The sequence below is a fragment of the Stegodyphus dumicola genome, chromosome 1, assembly GCF_044657685.1.
Source record: "Stegodyphus dumicola isolate Sdum_Otavi_A_Nest chromosome 1, ASM4465768v1".
Lineage (NCBI taxonomy): Eukaryota > Metazoa > Arthropoda > Arachnida > Araneae > Eresidae > Stegodyphus > Stegodyphus dumicola.
In genome coordinates, this window is record NC_140768.1 from 99,886,862 (window position 1) to 99,904,496 (window position 17,635).

General features: G+C 32.9%; 1 protein-coding gene across 9 annotated transcripts in view; it reads right to left on the reverse strand.

Moving 5' to 3' along the window:
• LOC118180895 (uncharacterized) overlaps window positions 1-17,635 on the reverse strand; it is a 111,258-nt gene that overhangs the window by 60,349 nt on the left and 33,274 nt on the right. For all 9 annotated transcript variants that reach the window (XR_015041587.1, XM_085818196.1, XM_035349957.2 and 6 more), the window contains exons 5-7: window positions 4,259-4,414; window positions 3,503-3,632; window positions 1,333-1,455 (exon numbers count right to left, since the gene is read on the reverse strand). Coding sequence is in view for 8 of the 9 variants with exons in the window: in XM_085818196.1 (XP_085674322.1) it covers window positions 1,333-1,455; window positions 3,503-3,632; window positions 4,259-4,414 (409 nt within the window). In the remaining variant the exon portion in view is untranslated. The remainder of the gene's footprint in view (window positions 1-1,332; window positions 1,456-3,502; window positions 3,633-4,258; window positions 4,415-17,635) is intronic.

The following is a 17,635-nucleotide window of genomic DNA, read 5'->3' on the forward strand; positions in this document are numbered from 1 at the left end:
ATTTAACTGAACTGTTGCAAACCCTGACTCGGTTTGGTCACTCTCAAGCTAATCTCTGAACTCAAAACATTACTATTGAACTAAACATACTACTCTCTTGGCGTAAAAGCAAGGTATATATAGGTTAAACCAACCTTCATGAACATTCTTGAGGAAAACAGCTAAGAATGAATTCTAGACTCTTCTCGCTCCATCTATGGCATATCACCAATTTTGTCACCAAATGGGCAAATTCACGCCAAATCTAGTAACCCTAACCCCGCCTTGCAGGAAACAATATATATCTTATCGCAGGTGGACATTTTTGCAACAATATATTCATGGTTTAATAACATCCCATACAGACTTAAACTTACTTTACAAACAAAAATAGTTTTAAAAATGATTAAAAACAATATGCAGATCCCTAAGATTTATTTAAAGTCTTGGAAAATCTAGAAAATTTTAATTTATTAATATCTATGAAAATTCTTGTTCTGACTTATAATTTTCTTTCTCTCTACATACTGATATATATGCAGATGGACATATTAATGACAGAATTTATCCAAAACTTAAAAACTTTTTACATGATACTTTAAAAGTGTTCTAAAAAGGAAGTGTTAAAAATATTCCTCACCATTCTAGGGAAATCTGTAAGCAATGAGCTTTCATTTTCTGTTCTTCAATGATTTATGATTTACATACAAAATAGAAATGGACAAGAAAGATTCTGTCATCTAGCCATTTTGCACATTGAGAGTTTGTTGAAAATTGACAAGTTTGAAATAATTCATATATTTATTTCAGTCGCGATACTCATAGAAGGAATTTAACAAGTGTAACTAGATACCTGAAAAACTGCATTTTGTGCATTAAATTGTTTCTACATAGTTTTTGCTTCTAATAACTTATCAAAATTTGGAAATGATATGCCATTTGAAATTTTCTTCCATAACAAATATCAAGATTCATTGTCTAATATACCGCATAAAAATCAATAAAAAAATGAAAAGAAAAAAAAAATTCCTTAGCACACTATAAAGAACCAAAAAAACTACAAGTTACTTCAAATGAAAACTGAATTTTACAAAGACAGAATTAAGGCGGAATTTCAACAGTAGCACCGTGTTCCTAAAAATGTTTATGCGTTTATAAACTGTGTTTGATTTCTTATTCATTAAGAATCAAAACAAATGATTATTTAAAATGCATATTATGGAACTCTACAGGTTAAAAATTGTTGATAAAAGTTACATATATTTATTCTTTAAAATTGCAAGGAATTTAATTACAGAATCTTAGGAGGTGAAAAAACAAGATAGATGCTTTTCAGCTGCTTTTAATACTTACAAATCCTGGAACATTTCAATTGCCCATTTAGGTGCTTCCAGCCATCCAATTCTTAATCCTGGGCCCAAAATTTTTGAAAACGAGCCATTAGAAATTACATTGCCAACATATTCTGGATATGACCTCAAGAAAAAGAAGAATATGAAAGATATAATCATTCACACATCAATTATAAATATTTTCTATCAAAATAATTAAAAGCTGAAGGAATTATTGTTATTTTATTCTTCAATGAATTATTTTTAGAGGTATAAAAATATAAAGAATTGATTCCAATAATATTGGGTTGTCGAGAAAATAATGCAGGTTTTTGCAATTGTTTATCTTTCCTGAACATTTTTAGCAACAAAAGTATTTTGAATTATATTGGTTTTTATATCATTTTGAAGCTCTATTTTCGCTCTATATTCTATAATAATCATTTTGTTCCAAAATTATTTAAAAAAATATTTACTAGGTGTTTTTCTTTGGATGTCAAAATGGGATTTTCGGCAAATTTACTTTTATGAGTACAAGCTAGGCGACAGCACAGCACAAACGGCTCGAAATGTCCACAAAGTATGGTGCGAGAAAAGTGTTAATGAATCTGCAGTTCAACGGTGGTATTAAAAGTTTCGTCATGGAAAATTTCACCTGAAAGATCAAGAGCATCGTGGATGCTTTTCAGCTGTTGATGACGACAATTTGAAGACTTAAGTTGAAACAGACTTGTGAACAGCCGTTCGAGAGATTACGGAGGAGATTGGCGTAAGCAAAACGAGTTCTGATCACTTGAATCATATAGGAAAGTCAAAGAAGCACGATAAGTGGGTGCCTCATGAATTGAGCGAAAATAAATTTTTTTAAAAATCGCTGTTTTGAAATGTCATTTGCTCTTTTCCGCAAAAAAAAAAAAAAAAAAAGACCCTTTGCTTGATCGAATTGTTACGTGCGATGAAACGTGGATTCTCTACAACAACCGGATATTCGGCTCAGTGGTTGGACCACGGTCAGACACCATAACACTTTCCAAAACCAAATCTGTGCCAAAAGAAAATTATGGTGACTGTATGGTGGTCTGTGGCCGCTCTCATCCACCACAGCTTCCTAAATCTGGGCGAAACAATTACGGCAGTAAGTACTGTCAGCAAATCAATGAAATGCACCAAAAATTGCAATGCATGTGCCCAGCATTGATCAACAGAAAGGGGGCAGTTCTTCTCCACGACAATGCTCGGCCGCACATCCTGCAACTGACCCTACAGAAATTGAACGAATTGGGATACGAGACTCTTCCTCTTCCTCATATTCGCCTGACCTCTCGCCGACTTTTTCAAACATCTGTATAACATTCTGCAGAAGAAATGCTTCAGAAACCAAGACAAGACCAAAAATGCCTTTGATAACTTTATCGCGTCCAAAACTCCAGAATTTTATTCTACCGCCATAAATAAACTTAAATCTCGTTGGCAAAAATACATTGATTCGGCTGGTGCTTACTTTGATTAATAAAATTCTTTTTGAGTTGAGTTATGATACTTTAAAGATATAGGTTAAAAACCTGCATTATTTTCCAGACAACCTAACATAATGACAGTGAAATATAAACCTATGCAATATAAATATACCAAAATTTAATGCAAACTCTTCAACTAAGTGATGTGAAAGAAAATCTAGTACTGCTACTGAAAATGAAGTTCAAAGATGCATGTGTTTGTTAATAAGGCATAATTATATTGAACACTACATGAAAATATTCAAATATCAATCTCATATATCAAAGTTATCAACAGGTTTGGAGGTACGCAAAGTTAAGTCTTGTGAAATTATGGAAAAATATTAAAAGTGACACAAGATTTATACACCAATATAAATAACATTGACTATCAAACACTTTGTTGGGTACTGATTTTCTAAAAAAAAGTTCTGATGCATAATTGTTTCTAAAAAAAAGTCACTATTTTGTCTAAAAAAAAATCAAGTTTTCCCTTTTGACATCAGTGCCATAAAAAAAAAAAAAACATTCTAATTGTTACTAAGTTCAGCAGATATTTAGAATATAACCACATGTTTTCTTTTATTTGGATTCCAAATCAAAAATGGCACTCGTGCAAAAATAAACTTCTGATAACAGAGAAATATTTTTAACAAAAATAGAATAAAAAATAACTATTTAAAATTGAACACTTACTCTTTATCCAATGAAAATAGTCTTTTGGGACATGTTTTCAATCCATCATAGTGAAGGAGATTGTAAACATCATCACATAATATAGTAATACTATATTTCTGAGCTAAACTTATAAGCTGATGACATCTTCCTAAAAACAAAACCTTCTGTCTACATTTCAATTTTTAAACAAGAAATAAGAAAGGGAAATTATAGATTAGTACTCTGTACCTTAGAAATTGTATCAAATAAATGCCTTTGTACAAATTGTTTTAAATCATTTTTCAATAAATAAAAGTTAATTTCTACTTCTGTCAAAATCATATATGTCATATAATTTTGATGAGGGCTTATATCATCATTTTCCATTGTTCTAAGGAATTACACATAACATTTACTACTTTTACCAGTAAAACTTCTTATGTCTATTTTGTAAAAAAATAAATAAATAAATAAATAATATATATATATATATATTACTTGCATCATCTTCATACTTTCCTCATATGTTTTATTCCTTATATGTTATTTTACATATGCATACAAATTTTACAAAATTACACAAAAAAGTCATAAACATATTTGTGACAATTACATAACAGAGAAAAATTAATTACACAAATAAAATTCAATAAGTAAAATTATATTTTTATTTCAACACTTTTTAAGAGGTTTTATTGTGGTTACTAGAAGCAACTTATCATATCTAAACAATGTGTTATAATTTGTAGTTTTTATATACACTACATTTATGAAATTATAAGAAATATTACCTACCTTCAGGAAGAATGTATCCTGTAGGATTATGATAAACTGGTATAAGATAAAGCAAAGCTTGTAGAGGTGGTCTGCAAATAGTCGGTTCATCAGGAAAGAGCTTTTTTATTTTCATTTTGAGATCATCAACAACAATTCCTTCATCATCAGTTTTAACTGAAAACATTAACAGTTGGTCTCTGAAACATCACAAGCAATGAAGAAATATTTAATAATTAAATTCTTGATTACATGATGAATATGTAGTGCTGAATGTTAATTAGAAATTAATTTCTTTTATAATTAAGTTTAATACCTGTCATTTTTTTAACAAAAATAGCAAGAAAACAGTATATATAGAAGTGCTGAAATGTTTATAACCTCATGAAATTTTTAGACATCCTCATAAAACTATTCTTAAAGCACACAATGTGACATATATAAATATTAAGGACTAATATCCTCACATATGTATAGTACAGATAATATTAAGATGCAACATAGCATATAAAGCCAAATTATAGGATTAAAAATGGAAATAAAAACATAAAATGCACTTAAAAAGGAATATATATATATAATTAATAAGCTAGGTTGTAAGTACTATACCAAAAAGACCAAGTTGGTCAAAAACTATATATATATATATACATGTAATGAAAATGTGGTTTGAAGGTGGCTGCGTGGAAAGTATGATGACGCAATTTAGCACAACATATCTTGAAAAATCACAATCTTTATTTTTTCCATGCATATCAAATCATCCTTTTTCAGATAAGATACTTCCTAATTATATTTGAATACATAAATTGTATTTTTAATTAGAACGTCATCTTAAGTAAGCAGCAGCATGGTGTAAAAGCGTCTTGTCAGCAGGAAAGCTATGCGGGGAAAAGGGAAAGGTTATAGTACTTTCATAGCAAGAAGGCTGAAGTTTCAATTCACAGTTTTGGTTTAGAATTAATTTGATTGGACGAGAGGCATCTGTGAACCTGTGAGAAGAGATGAATTTAGGGGCAGATTACCAAATTTAGAATGTCAATTTTGAGGTCATCATTTATTTTTTTGAAACAGCTATCATTATATCTTACATACATACACACACAAGAACATTATAATTTAATTTAATAACTTTTCAAATTAAATTTCCCTGAATACTGGAAAAATAGTGAGTCAGTTTGCTTTAAAAGAAATGAAGGGTTGCCTCTAAGTTAATTTTATTTAGCTGCTATAACTCTGTAAAACAAATACCTTCATTTTTGGGTCAATAACTGAAAATGAAGAGCTGCTGATTTCTCTTTTAATTAGCAAAAAAGGATTAATCATATATCTGTGAATTAAAATTAAGATATTCAATACATACTACATGACAAATTCAAATAATCAGAAAAACCAGTGAGCAAAAATTTCTCTACAAATGATACATTTTCAACCATTGAAAAAATAAACACTTTTTCCTCTTGAAACCTTATTCTAAAAATTTGGTATCCTTCAAACATAATCTATCGCAATTACGTTTTCAATGTAAGCAATAAAATTATTAACTCCTACAGAAATTAATGAAGTGAAGCTAAATAACAACAATTGAAAAGGTTATTCATTTTTGACAACAAACAGTACTTACATAGGAATCATACTGCTGGCCATTAAAATCGCTGCTCTAGAAAAGAAAGGTCACAACAAAATCGGAAAGTTGCACTAAAAGATAAAATATGCTTGATATGCAAATGATATGCATTTCACAACACCTTTATATTACAGGCAAGAGTATATTTAAGCTGCAAGCTGTATAAAAAGTAAGTCAGATTGAAATGCAAAATTTTTATTCAGAAATGTTCACTCACTTATATTTTATTCCAGAAATCATGTTCATTTATTGTTTTTTGTGTCAGAGATTGAGTTATACATTATGTAAAAAGAAAGAATTTATCATTCTCAGACATTGATCATGAGAAAATCATAGCCTTCCAGAATTGCAGAGATAACCTGATCAACTACTGCTTCAAGAAACTTATACAGACTAGTGCATGGGATCTCAACGTTCCCACTCACCAGTGCCTGAGACAACAGACATCTTGTCTGCATCAAGATTAGGGGTCATACAAACATATTACGTAGCATGGGTTAGGAAACAATATTTCTTGCACATTACAAACTATCCACATGTACGGTTGCAACGATATTTACAATGCCATAGAACTGATAGCAAAGCAATTACTGCTTTCGCTTCCCTTGACATTACAGTATAGGAATCGGTGCCTACACAATGATGTACTAAATAATATATGTGATTTCATAAATGACGTCTTTTCTGACAAATCTTACTTTAGTTTATGGATCATGATAATTACATCTGTATGTGAACGCACTGATAGGAGTAAGCATGGCATTTTTCACTGTCATACTACAGTCAAAAGTCTTTAATCCAGACGTCCATAATCCTGAATGATCTATAATCCGGACCTCAAAGCTACAAACTTTCTGCGCATGCGTCAACGCATATGCGCATAACACCTTTAAGCATGCGCATATACGTGTACGCATGCGCATAATACATTTACACATGCATGTTTAATGATAACGGACGGTATAAGCTAAGCTAAAATTATCTAATTCAGTTAATGTTGCAGATTGCGTTGTTCCTTAACCTTCGAATTGGATCCGGCTTATTATTTTTTGCAGACTGTTAGAGCAATTTTATAAAAGTAAGTTGGAACTTTCGATTATGTCAAATAGAATTTCCGATGCTGGAGCTGCAAAAGGATCTACAAAGGGAAAGCACGTTTCGATGTCCATCAAACAAAAAGTGGAATTTCTGAAAAAAATGGATAAAGGCATATCTTTTGTTTCTCTAACCACTCCAAAATCTGTTTATCAATTTCACGCCGCTCTGCGCGGGATGGGGGGACGTCGCAGTGCGCAATGAACTGGAAGTTGATCTGTCAGCAGTATCCTTATCTTCAGGGCAGATGTTTTTATTTTATTCGGCTTATAACTCCTTACTAAATGTAGTATTTCATCTCGATGTACTCCGTCTTTGATATGATTTAAATAAAATTCCTTGTCATTATAAATATCACGAATACACATCAAATAGTTTTCTGGTTACAATATTCTAATTTCGACTATGCGTAATGTATGCTTCACGCAAGCGCGTGTTGAAAGAAATGTTTAATAAAGTAAACAAATAAATATTACGCTTTTCTTTTTTTTGTAAATTTTGATACCCTTTAGATCATAATTGCTCTTTATTTCATAAATTACGGTTTCATATTTTTAATTTTATAATTTTTGCATGTCATCTTACTAGATTTAAACTGATGATCTATAATCCGGAAAAATCGATAATCGGGAATCGCCGAAGTCCCGACGAGTCTGGATTACGTAGACTTTAGATTAGACTTTTGACTGTATTTTATTATGAATCTTACTGCCACTCAGAAGTATCAACCTATTTCTTTTATTCTGATAAATAACATACTATAATAATTTGAAACAGATAACGAAGATATCATGCAAATAGTAATAATGTTTTATTTTTGGTACTATTGTTTTATTCTTTCTTCCTTTTACCGTGAAAAATTCTGCCTCGACAAATTTATCATTTCATACATATAGAAGTTTTACTTACTTCATTGCTAAAATAGCAGCTTTTCTAATGCAATGCATAGAAGAAAGTAAATAAAGAAACAAAAAAGTATGAAAAATCCTTTTAACCCTCCAGAGGTTTTGAAAGAGATAAGGTATTGTTTTGTAAAGTGTCAGCAGCTTTGTCAATGAAATGCTTCAAAAGCGAGGAAGTTTTCTGTCACTGTATCTACTGAAAGCATTAAGCAGTTTTTATTTACCCCCCCCCCCTACACCTGCAGAGAATCATCCAGATGAACTAATTAGTGTCGACTCTAAAAGTATCAATCACTGTCAGAGCTTTGCCCTTCGGGAGTTTTCAAGAAGTATAGAATGCTTCGAAAGCGATCTGACCTTGTAACAGTAAATGTTCGCTTTATGCTATGGATTTTGTTATTAAATGAAAATTTTGAGGGAAATTGAAAATCAAGACTTTAAAAGAAAAAAATGTAAATGTTTAATTTTTTTTCTGTTCATAAACCTCCATTTTTATGTATGTATACATGTGTGTGTGCATGTGTGTGTTTATATATATATCTATTTAAATTTTATGGAAATCAATGTGCATACAGCAGTAATATTAAAAAATATTTTTCTGTTTCTAATACCCTTCACTTTAGTTATTGAATTTACCTCTTATATACAATTGCTTGCTAGGATAAAAGGAATACTTTCTTACTAAAACAATATGATTTTCGATAGATCCCAAGATAGTTTACTTTTTTAATAAAGTAAAATCTTTTTTTAACTTAGAAAATTTCTTATTTTATTTGCAACTTTGGGTATTTTTTATCCAGAGTTTATTTGAAACTACAGATAAAAATAATATTTCACAATTTACTTGATATAATGACAGATCTAATTAACTAAACATGAAGTAAATAGTTTATTTGCTAATCATAATTAGACATCTAAGTTTTTGTCATGCAATTTTCCGGTTTTGTGCATAGTCATGAGTAGGAAAGCCGCGAGTTTATTAATCGTGCCATAATGATATTATTTTCTTTAAAATCTAAGAAAATATCAGTATATTTTACTATTCCACTACTTATTTTTTTGGAGGGGGCTAAGAGCAAATAAACAGATGCTCTTAGAAATTCCTGCGTTGAAAAATTATAAGAGCATTAATGAAAAAAGACATCGGATTTTGACAGATTGATTCTTATGGTTTTACTAATCCTTATAACTTTAATTCTTTCTCTTTCTATATATATAGAAAGAATTAAACAGAGACTCTAGTCTAATGCTCATGATGCTTACTTATTTTTTAAATTTTATTTAATTTGACTGTGGCAAAGCACTCGAAGGTCACCTGCCTAAGGGTAGGGATGTCTTCGTGGAGGAATTTCTGAAAGAAACTGTCTTATATACACGTTGCACATGGGGAAAACAGAGAAAACGCCTACGCAGTAAGCTCGTTCGCCAAAACTCGAATTATCAGTGTTCAGAGACTTTATTGCTCATTCGCTGATGGGACAACGCTCTTGATGTGTTTTATTGAATTAAGTTTTGTATAATTAAGACACAATAACACGCTGAATAAATACTAATTCAGAAGTCAAACAACAAAAATCAGCGTTTTTTTCAACAACAAAAATCAACAATTTTCAACAACAAAAATCAACAATTTTGTAGGTATAACGCTGATTTTTGTTGTTTGACTTCTGAATAAGTTTTGTATGTCTAGTCGGAAAATTGAAAATATTTTTTGTCAAAATATTATAGTTAAATAGAGGCAATGCATAGTTTTACTAAACAATTTCTATCAGTATTACTTTCAGTGTAGTTACCTAATGCAGAAACATAAAGTTTTGTAAATATTTGCATTTATAATTTGGTTTTCGATATAATGAATTAATATTTTCCAGAATTCTATACATTCTTAAATTTCATTTTTCAGTATAACAATATGCAGTTATTTTCAAAGGGTGTAAATGGTTAAAGTTTTGAAATATGAAAAGAAAAAATTTATGTTTGCGTTAAAAAAAAAAAAAATGCAAATGATAACGAATTTTAAAATTAAATTGTGTACAATTGATCATGATTAGATTCATCTTCTGTCAGTTAGGTTTTTCTCAAGAATATTTATGTGTTCAAGAATATACATGTTCAAAGTGCGAATATTAGAAAATATATAAAACATACACTGAAGTAGAAGTAACCTTTGGAATAGAAATTCAACTAATTTCAACGAATACCCGGGATAATATGATCACAATCTATCTGAATATTTAAGAAAATCTTGGCAACAGATTTGCTTCATATAGCCTCATATTTATTTATTATTACGTACATGTGTGACTGCTATTTTTTTATACAGAGAATATTTTCCCTATCTACGGTTTGCAACAAAACAATCAGAAGATTTTAATTTCTGTGAAACAAAATACAAAAAAGACATTCTAAGGCAAAACTGAAGTGTAAAACCCTTTTTATTCACCAAAATGCACAATATATTTCTACTTAAACTAAAAGAAGCAAAATTAAGTTTTGTTCACGTGGCTGGCTGGCTCAGTTAGAAATAAACATATAATCTTTTTTTCCTTCTTTCCTCTAAGATACTAAAATTACTTTTTTTTTACAAAACAAAACGCGTAATTTATTCATTTTCAATAAAAAATAGTTTATACTATTTGGATATTGCAGAACATAGGAGAGATACTTATTGCAAACATACCAGGGCTGCCATCGTGAAGGGCTTTCTAAGGAAAACTGACTTTGCACAAAACACCTATGATGCAGTCATCCAATTCAGCTAGGTTCGAACCTAAATCAAACTATCGGCAAGTGTTTTATCATTCGGCTTGCAGCAACCATGCAACGAACTTTTAAATTAAATGTTAACTGTTTGTGTTTTCGTGTATAGCAGTGCTGTAACTAAACTCTGTACTTTTCTCTCAAGTGAAGTGAGCTTATTTGTTGTAAGTTAGTCTTCCTCGTGCTTGTGCTGTTATCGCTAGCGTGCATAAACGCGGCGTGATTTTGTAGAATGTTCTTTTTTCTTCTCTACGTAAATTGTAAATAAATGTGATTGATTGAATAAGTAGCTTATTTGTGAATATGCACAACCAACCTGCCATAATTGGTGACCTATGGATGAAAAATAAGGTACGTTAATTGGTCACATGCTTTGGTAAGCCTTGCTGTGATAAACCTATCCCCCTGTGGCGACTTCGCTTTCTGGATAATTACGATTATTTTGTTTATGCTCTTCGGAACTATTTCCACATACTAGCGATGCCTCCACCCGATCAGCAGAGCCAAGTAGCGAAAGTTGCACTTCGCATTCCACCTTTCTGGACGGCTAACGTGCGGTTGTGGATCACACAATGTGACAATGCTTTCATTTACAGAGGAATTACAAGTGATGAAACGAAATTTCCTGCTTTTATAGCGAATATAGATGCGGAAACTCTGTGGATATCGTACTAAACCCTCTGGACTTGGACAAATATAAAAACCTGTCTGAGAGGCTCATCAGTGAATTTGAAGATTCCGAACACCAGAAAATTAAAAAAACTCCTCACTGAACTTAAGTTGGGGGATGAATGGCCTAGTCATCTCCTATGGAAAATGAAAGAGCTTTCTGGAAAAGAACTTAATGATGACTTTTTGCAAAATTTATGGATGGAACGGACACTAGCCCATATCCAAACAGTTCTGTCTGCTTCTTCTGAAACACTTGATCAGCTAGCAATTATAGCTGATAAAGTCGCTGAGGTTGTTCAACCTAGTGCAATCTGTGCTACTCCTGGAGCTGGAACGTCCTTGGATCCCAATGCCATCACAACTGAAACTCTAGCCAGGCAGATCGAAGAACTTACACGCCAAGGTTCTGAACTTTCCCATGCTCGGAGGACAACTAGGTTCCAGAGTCGCTCAACCTCTTGCTCCAGGAAAGGTAATACTTCCAATAATGTGTGTTTCTATCATAACCGTTTTGGTGATAAGGCATGCAAATGTGCCAAGCCTTGCGCATACCAACAGCAAAAAAACCTGTAACTCCCATCATAGCTGGGATGACGGAAGTATCCAAAAAGCCCAGTCGATTATTTCTTCACGACAGGAAGACTGGCCAAAAATTTTTAATTGATTCTGGAAGTGAGATCTCAGTGTTACCTCCTTCTCCTAAAGAAAAGAGAAACTGTTGCGGAACATTTACCCCTTTTGCTGCCAACAAATCTAAAATGCCTGCATATGGATTTGTGCATAGACAGTTGGACTTGGGTCTCCGGAAACCCTTCTCATGGACATTTGTGATTGCTGATGTAACTTCTCCTATCATCGGTGCAGATTTTTTGAAACATTTTAATCTTCTTGTTGGCTTGAAACGGCAGTGTCTCATAAATCCTGAAACTTCACAGTTTACTTATGGCAATGTTGCCCACAAAAGCCAACCTTCTATTATCACTGTTTCTCTTAATTTAGATTATGACTCCTTGCTTTCTGAGTTTCCAGATATAACAAATCCTACTCTAATTAAGCAGACTGTTCCTCATAATACAGTGCATCATATTTTGACCCGTGGACCACCTGTGACTTCAAAACCAAGACGACTCCATCCCAAGTTGCACGAAGCAGTGAAATCTGAGTTCGAATTCCTCCTGGATCAAGGGATAATCCGTCCTTCCAAGAGTCCATGGAGTTCACCATTGCAAGTCGTTCCTAAGCAGGATTCTGCAGTTCGTCCGGTTGGAGATTACCGCAAGCGGAATTCTGTGACTGAATTTGATAGTTATCCAATTCCGTACCTTCAAGAATTTGCTCATTCACTCTACGGTAAATTCATTTTCTCAAAAGTAGACATCTTTAAAGCATTTCACCAAATTCCTATTGCAGACGCTGACATTCCTAAAACAGCAGTGACAAACCCCATGGGGTCTCTACGAGTATACTCATCTGTGTTTTGGCTTAGTGAATGCACCCTAAACCTTCATGCGCTTTATGCACGCGGTCCTAAGGGGTCTCCCATTTTGTTATGTTTATCTTGATGATATACTATGTTTTTTAAATGATGCAGTGGAGCATAAGAAGCACTTACATGCTATATTTCAAAGACTGAGTACTTATGGTCTCAAGTTAAATGTTTCAAAATGTGTGTTTGGTGTCACTGAGCTGGAGTTTCTTGGTCACCATATAAGCCCAGAAGGGGTTAAACCTTTGCAAAATAAAATCCAAGCAGTCCTAGGTTTTAAGTTGCCGTAAACTATTGGTAATTTGCATAAGTTTCTAGGCCTAATTAATTTCTACTGTAGGTTTTTGCCTCATGCAGCAGACAACCAGGCTTTGTTAAGTGACGTTTTAAAGGGGTCTTCTGGCAAGAAAAATTCAGAGAAACCAATTATTTGGACTTTGCTTGCAACCAAGGCTTTTAAAAAATGCAAACAAGCACTAGCTAATGCCACGTTACTTGTTCATCCTTATCCAACTGCCCCACTTGCTTTACATGTAGATGCATCTGATCATACTATTGGTGGTGCATTGCATCAGGTTGTGGACTCCAAATTGCAGCCCTTAGGTTGTTTTCTCGAGGAAGCTCAGTACAGCAGAAACTCGGTACAGTGCTTATGACCGGGAGCTCCTTGCTGCTTATGCATCCATTCGCCATTTCAGACATATGTTGGAGGCTCGAGAGTTTGTCCTCTTTACTGATCATAAGCCTCTGATATATGCTTTCCATCAAAAGAATGACAAGTGCTCTCCACGCCAGGTGAGGCATTTAGATTTCATCTCGCAATTCACAACTAACATACAGCACATTCCAGGGCCTGAGAATATTCCTGCAGATGTCATGTCCCGTATGCTTTAACTCTTCCTGAATCAGTTGATTATTCTGAAATAGCTAAAGCACAAACATTGGATGATGAGTTGAAGTCCTTACTGTCATCAGACACATCCCTGCAGTTAAAAAGATTACTCTCCCGGAATCAAACATTGATCTATTCTGTGATGTATCGACTGGCAGAGTTCGTTCCTAAGTCCCAACACAGTTTCGCCAGGATGTTTTTGCCTCATTACACAACATGGCTCACCCTGGTGTACGCAGAACACAACACATTGTGCGATCACGATTTGTTTGGCCTAAAATGTTATCGGATATAGCTGAATGGACCAGGTGTTGCATCCCATGTCAAAAGGCTAAAATTCATCGCCATACAAAAGCACCTTTGGCAAGTTTTAAAGAGCCTTCCCAAAGATCTGACCATGTTCATTTGGACCTTATAGGTTCTCTCCCTCCCTCAAATAGTTATTCTTACTGCTTGACTTTTATTGATCGTTTCTCTCGATGGCCAGAAGCTCAACCACTCAAGGATATCTCTGCTGAAACTGTGGCAGAAGCATTTTTCACATGCTGGGTCTCCAGGTATGGAGTGCCCTCTACTGTGACAACTGACCAAAGACGCCAGTTTGAAGCTTCACTTTTCCGCTCTCTCACTCATCACCTGGGAATTCAGAGATTCAGGACGACTAGTTACCACCCCCAGTCGAATGGGTTAATAGAGGAATTGCATTGACCTCTTAAGACTGCTATCAAGTGCCATGCCACCGAGCCGTGGACTGAAGTCTTCCTGTGATCCTTCTTGATTTTCAAGCTGCTTTGAAAGAAGATTTGGGTTGCCACCAGCAGATTTGGTTTTTGCACCACCATTCGTCTGCCTGGGGAGTTCCTGGTTTCTGCTCAACAAACGGTTGACACCACAGATTTTGTCAGCCACTTACGTGCGCATATGCAAACACTTCGCCCCATACCACCCAAGAGACATGGTGATAGCAAAACCTTTATACACCGTGATTTAGCCACAGCTACCCACGTTTTTCTTCGTCATGATATGGTGAGACGCCCACTTCAAATTCCTTATGATGGACCGTTTTTAGTTGTTCTTTTACCTAGACATAAATGGCAAAACTGTACTTGTATCCATTGATCGTGTAAAGCCAGCTTATGTTCTGAACGAGGATCAACCAATCGCTCCACCATCAACTTCACCTCACCGTTTGCAGGGCACTGTGGTACATGATTTGCCACTTAATCCAGATACCCCATCAAAGGTGCAACCTAAGACTACACGTTCTGGGCGTCATGTTCATTTCCCCGTACGATATCGTTGACACTGGGAGGGGAGTATGCAGCAACCATGCAACGAACTTTTAAATTAAATGTTAACTGTTTGTGTTTTCATGTATAGCAGTGCTGCAACTATGTACTTTTCTCTCAAGTGGAGTGAACTGATTTGTTGTAAGTTAGTCTTCCTCGTGCTTGTGCTGTTATCGCTAGCGTGCATAAACGCAGCGTGATATGTTTTAGTAGAATGTTCTTTTTTCTTCGCTACGTAAATTGTAAATAAATGTGATTAATTGAATAAGTAGCTTACTTGTGAATATGCACAACCAACCTGCCGTAGGCTATTAGCAAGGTTCAACTGGTCAAATCAATTCAAAAATTTTATTTGCATTACAGTACTAAACTCGACACTCACAATAAGAGAATTTTAGTCTTACTATATTTCTTGTGCTTGTAGTTAGCTAATTTTAATGCAATTAGCAGGTAATATCGATATTAAAAAAATTTAAATGTAAAGTGCACTTTCAAATTTTCTTTCGCATCGTTCTAAATTTTACAGTGTGAGCCAAATTATACGAACAGATAATAGTTATATATGTCTAGGACGTACTGACTCTCCTGGATAGCGGAAAAGAAGTCTTTTTCATCAAAGGTACCATATATAATACGTAGAATGACAATGCACATAGCCTGTCATTCTTATCGTCCCTCCTCTAATTATCAACGCATATCCTATTCTTTCTTCTAGCCATTTTGCATTACGCTTCTTTTCAACATGCACCCTATTTGAAAATACTTGATCTGTTTTTAGAAATAGAGGCTAAACTTTTCTCAGTATCGTAAGAGAAAGACGTTCAACCGAATGTAAGAACGCATTTCTGTGAGTACAATTTTGTAGGAAAATCTTCTGCAAAATGCTTCAATTTTATAATAAATATGTGCATAATATATACAAAATTTAAGAACAGATTATATATATATATATATATATATTTACAAATTCATTTTTCAAAATCGTAGTTTTTTTACCCCAAAGGGGCACTAGGACAGATGGGCTACTAGTCTCAAAATGGCATTTTATAGCGTTTCACTATAAAGGGCGAAACAACTTTTAAATTGTTGCCAGCAAATATTAATGTCATATATTATATTTTAAAAAATTAAATTATTAAGAATCTTCATGAATATATGTCTTGCATTATTAAAAATACAGTACCTAAAGCCATCAAATTAAGAATAACGTAATACTCCATTCGAATATGCACACTGGAGACTGGAATTTTTAAGTTCGAATTTGTTTTATTATCTCTTTCATATTTTGTAAAACTTTGATGAATTTTTGATTAAAAAACTCAACAGTTTCAAAGCGAGCAATAGCAACACTGTAAGGAATAAAACATTTTTGTCTACAGCCTGCGAGCCTGTGTATCGGAAATTCTAATGATATGCTGTTTCTAAATATTTTTAGCCCAAAGTGGTGTTAACCCACATGATCTCGAAACATGTATGTGTCTGTAAATGAAACAAATTGCCCATTTGAACCTAATATAAAATCTGTTTTCATTTTTTATTTATTTTTTTGGGTACTGAACCCAGTTTTACATAACTTTTCAACCAAATATTTTGCGCTAGCATTATTTTCTCACTTTTTATAAAACATTTGAGAAAAGTATTTAAAATAAGTGGATCTTATATCAAATTAAAGAAAGTGCGTAACTGTCATAAGAAAAACTGAAGCAAGGAGGGTAAAAAGTTTCACAGGTCGTATTTTTAAATTAATCTAATTAGCTTATTATAAGATAAAGACTGTTATTATTTTTTTGCGATGATAATAATAGAAAAATAATGGGAATAAAGATGCCTGTAGATTTCTTTATGTAGAGTTATATATTTATACTAAAATTAATTTCATAATCCTTAAATTTTAATAAAACAGAATTATATTTGCATGAGGTTTGCATATTTCGTAAAAAGCATGTGCATATATGTATTCTACAAAATAATTTGTTAAAATTCTACAGGGTATTTAAATGGGCTCCAGACACTCTATTTCATAAAATAACAAGCAAATATTTATATTATATACAACAATGCCTTTAATACCTCAATTTACCAAATGCTCATGATATATATATGATCTTAAATTCATTTAGTGCGAAAACAAGTTACTATTACTTGCGCAATTGCTGTAAAGTTAGTTAATAATAATTTATTTCCTAAACAATATCGATTAATTGATTATATTATCTCCTAAGTTTAATTAAAGTAGAATTATTTTAAAAGAGTGAATCCATACTGGTAAGTTATGTTTTGAAGTAACTTGAAAGTATATTCTCTTTTTCGAGCTTTTATAAAAGGAGAGTTATATAAACCATTTAGTAAGAATGAAACTTTTTTACAGCTCTCTGATATTACGACGATGCATTATAATGTTGTGCTGCGTTATTTACTTTCTTATACAACTGAATGAATTTTAAAATATTTATTGATCTTCTTGAATTTATTTCATAGCTTTAAAATTATTTTGGATTATATTTTGGCGAAATAAATAGTTTGTTTTGAGAAGGAAAAATTATATCTCAAATGATTTTATCATTTCCATTTTAGAATAATGGCTGTTTATCCGGGAACATCTTAAAAAGAATACAAGCGGTTATGAAAAGGTTATGTAAGAAATTAACTGAATAAGATTAAACTTTTAGTTATGG